The following is a 12,351-nucleotide window of genomic DNA, read 5'->3' as shown; positions in this document are numbered from 1 at the left end:
GAGAGTCTTGCTCGATGTACCTCCGAACGTTCCAGATAACGCTCCAAGGAGTTTAGCTTTGTTTCTTACCCTGTTTAGGGTGTGTTGGATGTCGATGTTCCAGTTGAGTGTCCTGCCAAAGTGGACTCCCAAGTAGACCACCGACGGACGATATTCAAGAGCTTCTCCTTGAAGGGTTATTCTGGTTGTTTCGTACCTAGCACTGCGAGGGTGTCTGAAGGCAATCATTTGTGTTTTGGCTGGGTTGAGGGTGACTCTCCATTTATTGCACCACCTCACTACCTTGTCTAATAGAGTTTGGGCCCTATCGAAGGCAGAGGGTCGCCCTAGCGTGCCTCGCGCAGTGCCTGCAGTGAGCAGTGCAGTATCGTCGGCGTAAAGTAGGATTGACTCAGTTCGATTAATGGGATGGGGGATGTCACTGTTGTACGCTGTGTATAGTATAGGAGCTAATATGGATCCTTGTGGCACTCCTGCTTGAGGAGTAAATGGGGTGGATAATTGGTTAGCGACTTTGTCGCGAATTGTTCGATTTGAGAGATAGGAATGAATAAGTTTGATAAATGTTATAGGCAGTCCAAATCGGTGGAGTTTTTCGACCAGGCCTGGGTGCCAGACCTGGTCGAAGGCCTTTTGGACGTCTAGGAAGATGCCTATAGCATATTTTCTATGCTCATTAATGGTTTGGGAAATGAAGGTGGCCGCTTCAATCAATGCGTTTTGTGTGGAATGTTCAGCTCTGAATCCAAATTGAAAACTGGGGAGAATGTGGTTTGTCTCTAGGAATTCTACGAGTCTCTCCTTGAGGATTCTCTCGTAGACTTTACCTAGAGTGTTAAGAAGAGAAATAGGTCTGTAGGATTCTGTGCTGGTAGGTGGTTTCCTAGGTTTAGGAATCATGACTCTGTTGGCTACTTTCCATGAAGTTGGAAAATAGCACAACCTGAGACATGCATTGATTGTGTTTGTAAGCAGGGGTATAATACTCTCTGGAAGTTTTTTGAGGCACCTTCTGTGGATACCATCTGGGCCAGGAGATGTGTTTTTTCCTATGTTACACATCTGCCTGACGGTTTCCTCCTCCATAGGAGCCACCATCGGATGAGGGTAGGCTGCCATGTGTTGGGGGTTTTGGAGTATTTCTTCCACTCTCCTTTCGACATTGCGTCTGTGTCGCTCGTTGAAGTTTGGGTTGTTGGGTGAGACGAAGGCTGTTTGGAGAGAGCTTTTAAAAGCTTCGGCCTTATCTAGTGGATTATTAAGGATGACGTTATTGACTACAAGATGTGAATGATGTTTAGATTTTTGTTTCGTTAGGATTTTGAACTTGTTCCAGAATTTACTCCCTTCTCTATAGTCCAGCTGAGAAGTAACATGCCTCCACTGAGCTTGTTTCAGCCTGTTGACCTCCAGCCTGATGGACGCTGAGAGTCGGTTGTATTCTGTTTTGATGAGGGGGTCTCGATATCTTTTATACTCTCTGATTAGTCGTCGCTTTGTTTTGATGTTAGCGATTATTCTGGGAGGTAGAGTTGGAGTAAAAAGATTGTATCGAGTTACTGGAATTGCTAAGGATGAGGCCTCCCGTAGAAGGCTCTCGATTTTAGAGATTCCTGTGTCAACTTCGTTGATGGTTGACATATTACCTAACTGAGGAATGTTATGATCGATATAGTCTTGGAATAGTTCCCAATTAGCTTTACGATAATCTTCACTATATATGACAGGTCTTATTTGCGGAGGTTCTGTGAAGTTAGTTTTAACTAACAAAGGAAGGTGGTCAGAGGTTATTGAGTCAGCAATGAAGCATTCATCGTCGAACATGCCCAGCACATTATCTGTGCAGAGGATATGGTCGACGATGGACATTCCAGCCGGCCCAAAAAACGTGACTTCGGAGTTGGTGATTCTGGATATTGGCAGATCAAGAAGTAGGTTTGAGAGCATTCTGCCAGCTGGATTTATTGTACTATCACCGAATTGGGTATGCCTGCAATTAAGATCGCCCATTAACACTGCTGAGTTGAGTGTGTAAAAATACTCTAACAGCAGGTTGGAAAGGGGTTGATTTGGATGCTTGTAATAGGAGATTATCGTAATTTTGATGTTATTTTGTACGTATATGTCAACTGCCAGGAAATCCAGGTCTGGAAATTGGATGTGGGGGGGGGGGGAAGGATGTGTGGGGAGGTGGGTATGCTGTTATGTATCAGCAAGCCGTTTCCACGGCTGACCTGGCTTTTGTGTAGGTGATATGAGGTATAGCCTGTAAAGTTAGGCGTGGTTTTGGACAGGGTATCGGTGAGGGATAGGATTTGTATGTTATTGTCAAAGAGCATTTGCTTAATTAAAGCTCTCTTTCTACCAATACCCTGACAGTTGACTGTACCCAATACACAGTTGAATGTGACTTATTTTGTTTAGCGGATGGGAACAAAGGTTATTTCTAACCCTTTGTTCTTAGGATGAGGTACCATACGGTGACCAAAGTAAGTTTCACAGAGTTGAGATGCGAACTTGCCAATGGAGTCTCTTCTGTCAGGAAGGACGTTGAGCAATCACCATGCTAGGTGATGATTTCCATCACCATTTTCGCATCCTCTGTTAGGTTGGCTGAGGGAACCTTTCTCTCAGCAACAATAGGTTTTAGCTCCTTATAAGAAGCAGCGGTTCCTGCCTTTTGGGGCAACTCGGATGCCAGGCAGGGTGTTTGCCCTTGCAATTCGGGCATGTAGGGTTAGATTGAGTAGGACACTCGGTGGACTTGTGCTCGCCACTGCCGCAATAAGGGCAAGTCACTTGTCTTTTGGTGCACTCCGCGATTTCATGGCCGCTTTTACAGCAACGGCTGCAATATTTGGTTACTGGGCGGACGAAATTAGGATTCCTTGGTGCCTCGCAAGGTCTGACCAGCCCGTCGATGATGATGCCGCTGGACAGTGCACTCTTGAAGTGCACCTCGGAATCGAGGAATAGCCGGACTAGCCTCGTAGGTTTGTCGAATTGTCTGGAGACGATTCGACGAAGTTTATTGAAAGGGAAATTGATTTCTTTGAGGCTTTGGCTTAAATCCTCTTCTGTGATATCTAGGTCGATGTCTGTGATGACTAATTGAAAGTCGGATAATTTAGTGGACGAATTTGGTTTGGTATTGTGGGACTGAGTAGGAGGTGAGTTTTTCAACTCTATAGCAATACTTGGGTCGCCAGTGCGTGCTTGTAACCTTCTGGTTACTTCCTTGAGGTCAACCGATTGGTTGGTCTCAAGGTACGCGATCTTGTCTTTAAAGACAAGTCTAATGTTGACCATGACACCCCTCAGAAGCTCGTGGGTATTAACCAGCAGAAAGAGCTTCCTCTGGGTGTCATAGGTTACTGGAATATTGATGATTTTGTAGTAAAAACGTTTTTCAGGCTGACTGGCTTCCTTCGCATTTGTCGAGGTCTGAGGGACCTCATTGACAGTAGTGGCAGGAAGGTTTGTTGAAGAAGAAGTTGAGGGTATTTGGGAATCGCCAGAGTGCGTCCGAGTGCTTTTCTTGGCTTTTTTGGAGGATTTACTTGATTTGGTTTTAGCTTGCTTAGGCAAACTAGTAGGTGTTTTTGACCCAGAACGAGTTCTAGGCCTAGAAGGTTTAGAAGGTGACTTCTTTGGAGATTTTGTTTCCTTGGATTTCCCCCTAGAGGTTGCGGCATCTCTTGATGGAGATTCCTCTTGAATGGGAGGGAGGGTAGGAAACACATCATTGTATTTGAAATCAAAATCTAGATCAATGAGTGGAGAAGATGCACGTGAACTGGTTCCAACCTCCGATGGTGTTGGAACTTTTTCATGGAGCATTTTGAAAATGCGTGGTAGTGCATTCGGGTATTTTTCATATGCCGAACACAAAGTTTGTGAGAGGTTTTGGAGGAATTTTTCCTCCTCGTCGACTGGTTCGCTTTCACTTTGCATGGTCTCTTGAGACGGGGTAGCCCCCTGAGACGATGGAGTCTCCATCTCAGGGGCCTGGATTATCTCGTGAGGCTTGCGCCTATATGGGGGGAGAATAGTTACGAAGAGCGGATATTTTTTTTATCTTTTCCTGCTAGCCGGTGGCAGACTCACCTAATACCGGCGACGAGAGAACCTCGTCAGGCTCGAAGAAGTCTTGTCCTTCGCAGGATGAGATTTAGCGCTCGCTAGGCGCCTACGACCCACGCGACCTATCTATGGACACCCTCGAGGGACGTCTAGAAGCAGCAAGCTGCCCCCAGACCACTACCCACGAAGATGACCAGACGTACACCCAGAACTCACCAGTTTGCTTTGAGATGCCTCCTATTTACTTGTCAGCGACCGTTACTTCCAACAGTTACAATGTAACAGTCCCAAGCAACGGCCACCTCTAGTGGTATTTTTGTAGGTGGATTCGTTATTGGTTAATTCAGGTGTTGTTAGCCTCTTCTGGCTAAATGGCTTTTTGGTATGGCTGTTTTCGCTGTCTTCGACTATCTTCTATAGCTTTTGTCTTCTACTAGCCTACTCTTGAGAGAGTGTGAGCTCAGTGACCCTCTTCTTTCGGCTATTCGATGTAGACTCGTTATAATTTTTATAACACATTTGAGTATATAAATAAAAACAATAATAATATCTAAATATTAACTGATTATTGCAAAAATGGGTTCAAATAGTTATGTACTGCAATAACATTTTTCATATGAATTTCTAGTTACATACAACCTATCTTTCATGTCTAAGGCCAAACCCAGTTATACCAGGAAATTGGCTTAGGCCATAACATTATTCTCTACATATAAAAACTGAAGAAACTGTGTTCTTTTAGGAGACACAACAGATCGAACACAACGAACCATGTGTATCTTTTTCAGTACACAGCGTTGAGGACAGTGTGTATCTAAAAGGATACACTGGCGCTGAGGGTGTTAAGTATAAATTTTAGCGGCAATATTTGATGGCGACTATACTTTAGTGATTAGTATATCACTATTTTTAATAACGGTGTTTTATCGTTAATAAAAATATTTCTTTTGATTTTAGAGACCAAGATATATCCAGATCCTCCAAAGTCACCAATTAACTGTGATTCTAAAACCAAGGAATGTAATCGGAATTGGAATATTTTGAACTGGGAGAGAAGGGATTCGTATATAACTTTTTCTCCTTCAATTATAACCGATAGACGATGGGAAAGTAAGTTTATTGTTATTTAGGTATGTTAACACTAACTTATACGTACTATATCAAAAGTGTTAGGTGACGTTTTATATTTTATCCTGGTTTATTTTTATCTGAAACTGAAGATTCAAAAATTTAAGACGACTAAAAATTTTGAGTTTATCAACATATTTTGCCACATTTTCAGTTTTAGTTTTGACTCAAATGATTGTAGATAATTCCAAATTCAACTTTTATTCATATTTTGTTAAGAAATGAAAAAACCTATAGGTTGCAAAATCTAGACCTGAAAAAATTAAAAGAAAATAAACAAATGTACAAGAAAAAGATCAAATATCTCTACGATTTGCTAACGATAATGCTCAATAAGAATGAACTCGTAACTAAAGTAATTGACGACATGAATGATATTTGAACCCTTTCCAGTAAAAATTATTTTTGGGTTTCGAAGTTTGGGTTTCGATGGTAGTCGTATCACCCGTATGAGAAGTAAAAATATTAAAGTAATATGCAATATATGTGGTAACACTGATGACAAATTCGAAGCTTTGAAAGAATTTTTTACAAATCTTATTGAAAATAAAATGCAAGAATTGGAAAGAAAATGGGCTACAATTAATTCATCGCTAACATCAGAGGCTCATGAATATATAATTCAGGAGGCAGTTGACCGCATAAACCATTCACATAATATAATTCTACATAATGTCCCAGAAACCAATGTCTTCTCTGGAAGGCAAAAATAAAGTAGATGAAATATTAATGTCAATACAAGGTAATGATGGGAACCAATTCAATTCATTTAAACTGAATTGTAACGTTCTAACAAAGCACGTCTGATTGAAGTGACTTTTTCATCACCATTTCATGCTAAGTTTATTTTACGTAAGAAGAAAAAATTAGCACACTCAACAATTTCTACTTCTGATGGTGAAACACCTACACAAAGAGCTAAGTTAAACGAACTTAGCAACGAGCTGAACCATAAAATGGATAATGGAGAAAATTATCTGACTATTAAGTTTATCAGAGGCATACCCACCATTGTAAAGAAACAGTTAAACTGAATATTATCCAACAGATCCACCATTGTAAAGAAACAGTTAAACTGAATATTATCCAACAGATCCAGGACATCTGATCTAGGCCATCGAGAACTTCCCAGCTACTATCTAAATGTTCGCGGATTAAATAGCAAAGTTCATTTGTTTAATCGTAATATAAGTGACCGTGACCCGTCAAAATGGCCCAGTCAAAACAGCCCCGTCAAAATAGCACCTCAAAATAGCCCGGATACAAAATAGCCTCGACAAAATAGTCCGTAAACAAAATATCCCCGACAAAATAGATCGCACACAAAATAGTCCCGGTCAAGACAGCCCCGGCTAAAACAGCCCCGGCGAAAACACCCCCAATAAAATGTTTTACCTTTTCACAAGGAAAAAGTTTTCCAGTAGTTTGCTGTATACCATGTAATACAAAAAACAGTAAATCCTTTATAAAAGGTATATATTTAAAATCCCTAAAAAGGGCTACATCACAATCGCATAAGTCATTTGCTACCAGACTTTTACCATGTAATCAAGTCAAACCACAGCTCAGATGTTACCTGGGGCATAATATTAAAATATTTTAAACACCCATGCTTTAATTGGCATTTTTAACCGATGTTTCCTTAATGGACCACTTATACAGGGCTTTGACCCACATATTTTTTGTTAAACTATATCTTGTTGGTTAGCATGTAAACTTCACGTAAGCACTGATGATGACTGGTAAACCAGTTGAAAACTAGTTATGTGATTGTGATGTAGCCCTGTTTAGGGATTTTAAATATATAACTTTTATAAAGGATTTACTGCATTTTTTTAACTTTTATTATTTTAAATCACTATTCTAATTAAGAAATAAGCCACAATTTAACTTAAAAAAATTATTTTATTAACGTTTCGACTTCCACTCCGTACGTCGTTGTCAAAATACACAATATTAATAAATTTTAAACAAAAATGTTGTTGCTTAGTAAAAAAATCTTCTAAAAATTTAATTTAATCTGACTCATTCCTATCGGCAATTCATACATATATTAGGTATACATTTTAAAGTAGACGACTTTAAAATAATATTGCCAATATTTATGAGTTGCGTTCCTGGGACGATTTTATTGAAATATAGTTCATTCGGATTACATGAAATCAACTTTAACTTAAGAAAATCCGTCACAAAACAATCATAGCATGTGATCCGTCTTTAAAAAGACAACCACACGCAATGGTAATAACAGTAAAATTCTCGTGTTAGTGATTCCACAGTAAATCACGAGGAAAAACCAGGAATTTTTTTTCCTGGTTTCTCCTAACAGAAAACACAGGGTTCGAGTTCTCTGAAAAGACCATTTTTATTTAATGTAGTTAAGATAAACATCTGAATACAGGATAATTACCATTTCCGAAAAAATGTATTTTTAAGGGATTATTTCATAATGAATTCTAAAGGGGGCTTTTTTGTCGGGACTATTTTGTCGGGGCTATTTTGTGGGCGAGCTATTGTTTCGTGGCTATTTTGTCTGCAGGCTATTTTGTCGGAGCTGTTTTGTGTGTGGGATATTATGTCGGGGCTATTTTGTCGGAGCTTTTTCGACGGGGCTATTTTGACGGGGTACCATAAGTGACAGTGATCATGGTACAAAGACGCCAGGTACGATAGCCGGAATATCCGAAATTCGGATGAGTTCGCGCATGACGTCACAATGAGAGTGACTTTAAATATTCCCCATTTAAAACATTAGCGCTCGGAACACAATTAGTCTTAAATTGGTCATAAAGAGTCATTTTAATAGATTAATTTAATTTCTGTTTAACTATTTAGGATTTATTGAAATGTAGGCATTTTATTATTTTGATTTAAAAAATTAATTAACAATACAATGAACAAAAATAAATTTCTAAAATAAATTTGTGATGTATATTCAATTTTTTTTTGTATTAGTCGCTTTTTAAATAAATTTTACGAGCTTGTTTTTGACTGGCTTGTCTTATTTGGGGCCAGTGTTAAGGAGGGGATCGAGCCATGGGCGTACATATAAAAATTTGTAGGGGGGCTAGACTTGAAGATATTGCACATTACATTTTGTATACTTTGGATGACAATATATAGTTTAAATCACCCGAAAAGCCATGGGGGCCACGGGCCCCCCTACCCATATGTATGGGCGCCTATGAATCGAGCCTTCATTTAGTTGCACGTAAACAGATGAAAATAATTAATTATTATTGGTGTAAAACAAAATCACAAAACAAATAAAACACAAGACTAAGTTACAATTTTCTTTAATTTTTTCATATTTTCTTTAAGTGTTAAGTTTAATTTCTTAATCTTAAAATACAGACCGAAAAAACAGGTGTTTGGTTTTGTAATCACATTCAATCTTTTCAGACAAATCAATAAGTATTTGCAAATAATTTTTCCCTGACTTTAACTGAAGTCCAGACCCATTAAAATTATTAAATATAGTATCCAATTGAAGCATTTTTACCACCAATTCTTCTGGAGGTTTCTTTAGGCCTCCTTCGGAGACTTGGTCAATCCACGTGTAAATGGAAGATATTTAATTACCCAATTTTTAACTGTACCGATTTAAACGAAAAAACTGCCATTTTTGACCCTTATTTGTTAATAACTAAATTTCTCGTCCGAACTGTGACGGAAATTTTTGTACATAATCGAGAGTTATCAAGTAACTCTATGAGAATACGGTAACGTTATAAATACATGTAAAGTATACAGTAAAATAGCGTTACCGTATTCTCCTAGGGTTACTTGATAACTCTCGAATAAGGTATTAGGTATATAGTACCCAAAAAATCCATTTGCAACCTGGCTGCTTAAGTGTCCCTACAAAAATCTTATTTCTCTGGAATAAAATGGCAGTAAGTATGTACATGTGGCAGTATCTAAATAGGTATTTACCTTTTTCATTGTCCAATGCCCAGCGAGGGTTGAGTCACTGTAAGATGATATTTATTTTTTATCTAATAACGTCCAGTCGGAACTATTGATAACTGATACGTATTTATGTCAGAATTTTATTTTGCGATAGGGCAAACATTTGATGAATAAATAATTATTACTTTGGTCTTCAATATAAAATACTTACCACAGCAATTTTGAAATTTGAACTATTTAGCGTAGGAAAATATTGAGTAGGTACATACCGACATATATAGCGTAAATTGTAATTAAGAACATTGGATATAATTTATATAGTATATCAAATCATCAATATTATACATAATTATATAGTTATCCATCTTTAAATTTCAATCATTTCTGTAAAATTCAATAATTTGTCGACCGAATGAAATTTCAGAACTAATTTGTACATTATTTATTTATTAACGGCATCCATTTACAAAAGTTTTAAGAAAGCTGTACTTTTTTTTTATTTTTATTTATCCGCATCAACCACTCGGGTTATTAGCGGTACATTTATAATACAAAATAGATAGACCAAAAGATACAGTTTTAGAATATAAGAATGACAAAAATATGGAAATTATTTAGAGTTTACAAAGAAAAAAAGAAATGAATCGTAATTTGTTATACAGTTTACAATGATTTACAAAAGATAAAACTTCATTGAATTTTGTGACCAGTGCTTCTTTCAGGCTGTTGGGTATCTTGAATATTGTTTTCGCTGAAGTGTATTCTGGACATTCTATTATTATATGGTTAATTGTGAGAGGTATTTGGCATCTTTGGCAGATTGGTGGCGGTTCCTTGGAGATTAAGTGGCTGTGGGTAAGTCGTGTGTGTCCGAGCCGGAGTCTGCTGATAATTACTTGGTCTTTTCTTTTTGGTGGCATAGGAAGATTTTTTGAAGATACGTCTGGTTTAATGGTTTTCAGATTTGTGTTTGGATACATGGAGAAACAGCATAATGATACCAATGTTCAAAAAAGGAGACAAAGAAGACCCCAACAATTATAGAGGTATAAATCTACTAAACACCGCACTTAAGCTAACCACAAAAGTCCTAACCAACAAAATCAATAAACTAACAACTTTATCAGATGAACAACAAGGATTCAGATCCGGAAGATCCTGCGTAGACGCCGTATTTGTACTGAGACAAATCACAGAAAAGGCCATTGAGTACAATAAACCAGCATATCTATGTTTTATAGACCTGACAAAAGCTTTCGATCGCATCCAAGTCGAAGACGTCTTACATTTACTGTATGGAAGAAACATACCAATCAATATTATACAAACCATCGAAAACATCTACTTTCATAATCGAATACAGGCAAAGATAAATGGAAAACTAACGCAGTTTATACCAGTACAAAGTGGAGTCAGACAAGGTGACTCATTAAGCCCACTGCTCTTTAATATAATAATGGACGAAATAATAGAAGCAGTACGTAAAGGTCGTGGTTACAGAATGGGGAAAAAAGAAATCAAAGTATTGTGTTATGCAGACGACGCCGCATTAATCGCCGAGACAGAAGACGATCTCCAAAGATTAACACACATCTTTAATACAACAGCCAAGAAATACAATATGATAATATCAGCAGAAAAAACCAAATGTATGACAACATCTAAATACCCACTACGATGTAAAATCGAAATTGATGGGAAAATAATAAAGCAGGAAGCAAGGTTTAGATATCTGGGAATTGATATAACCAGTTACGGAGATGTTGAAGAGGAAGTACGACAACAAAGCTTAAAAGCAAGTAAAGCGGCGGGATCTCTTAATGACACAATCTGGAAGAACAAACACTTAAGACAAGACACAAAAGCAAGAATCTATAAAGCAGCAATTAGACCTATATTAACATACACGGCGGAGACAAGGCCTGACACATCTAAAACGAGACGACTACTAGAAACAACAGAGATGAAAATACTCCGACGAATATCAGGGAAAAGTCTGTTGGATAGGGAGAGGAGCGAAAACATAAGAAGATCATGCAATATAGAAGACATAAATGGATGGGTGACAAAACGGAAACAGGAGTGGAACGAACACATTAGTAGAATGGCAGAGGATAGGATAGTGCGAATAGCACGAGATAAGTCACCAAATGGACGAAGAAGTATTGGCAGACCAAGAAAAAGGTGGTGCGATAACCTAAACAATTTAGGAGGATAATATTGAAGAAGAAACAGGCTTTAAAGCCTACATACAAGAAGGAAGAAGAAGAAGAAGATTTGTGTTTGTTTGATCCCATATTTCTTGTCAGATTTTGTTTACATGATTCTTGAATAAAGGTTTAGTGTCAGAGATTGGTATGCCTGCTGTAGTCGGAATGTTCACATTGTTTATCGCTTCGAACGCTGTTTTGTCTGCTAACTAATTACCAGTTATTCCTACATGGGATGGGACCCACATAAATGAGATGGTTTTCCCAGAAAATTGGAGCTGATGCAACGCGTCTTTAATTAGAAATAGATTGATGTGGGTAGGGTAAACATGTTTGATGGCCTGTAGAGAACTTAGTGAATCTGATAATATTAGTATTTGGTTTTCATTTGTATTTTTACAATGATTTAGTGTGTCAAGTATTCCTTGAAGTTCTGCAGTATAAATACTGCAGCCATCAGATAATCTAGTGGCGGAAATTACGTTTTCTGATACAGTAGCAGCAGCTATTCCGTTGCAACTTTTGGAGGCATCGGTAAAGAAAAGTTTGTAAGAAGAGTATTTGAGTAAATTTGTATGATATTGAAGCCTGATCTCAGCAGGGGTGTGTGAATGTTTGTTAGAATTATGTAAGGAGAGGTCTACTATTGGTAAAGAAACTGTCCAGGGGGGTGTCTGATATTTTTTTATGGATGCTAAGGTGTTTTGATTGATGCTATACGGTAATCGTTTAATACGTTCGTAAAATTGTATTGCCTTGGTGGTGTAATTTCTGTATTGTTCCGGTGGTTCTTCCGATACTAAACTTTGAAAGGTATTTTCCTTTGCGTTTAGAATTTTTGAATTGTAGCATAGTGATAGGTATTGTCTTCTGAGGTATAATGGTATTTCTCCTGCTAGAACTTGAAGGCTTCTTATTGGAGTAGTTCTAAAGGCTCCAAAGATTAGTCGTAAAGATGTGGTTTGAATGATATCCAGTTTTTTTTAGTTGATTTTTGTTTGCTGTTTCATAACACATG

The 12,351-nt window shown here is 37.9% G+C and overlaps 1 protein-coding gene across 2 annotated transcripts in view; it reads left to right on the top strand.

Annotated features, from left to right (window-relative positions):
• Nucleotides 1-12,351, top strand: part of LOC114335080 (tyrosine-protein phosphatase 69D-like) — a 729,328-nt gene that overhangs the window by 59,620 nt on the left and 657,357 nt on the right. The window contains exon 3 of one of the 2 annotated variants that reach the window (XM_050654333.1): nt 5,041-5,193. In XM_050654333.1, the coding sequence (XP_050510290.1) occupies nt 5,041-5,193 (153 nt within the window). Of the gene's footprint in view, nt 1-5,040; nt 5,214-12,351 lie in introns of those variants that run through there. The other variant, XM_050654334.1, reaches the window with a different exon arrangement.

Source organism: Diabrotica virgifera, chromosome 6, assembly GCF_917563875.1.
Source record: "Diabrotica virgifera virgifera chromosome 6, PGI_DIABVI_V3a".
In the NCBI taxonomy this organism is placed as follows: domain Eukaryota; kingdom Metazoa; phylum Arthropoda; class Insecta; order Coleoptera; family Chrysomelidae; genus Diabrotica; species Diabrotica virgifera.
Note: the sequence above shows the minus strand (reverse complement) of the source record. Positions and strands in the feature narration are given on the sequence as shown.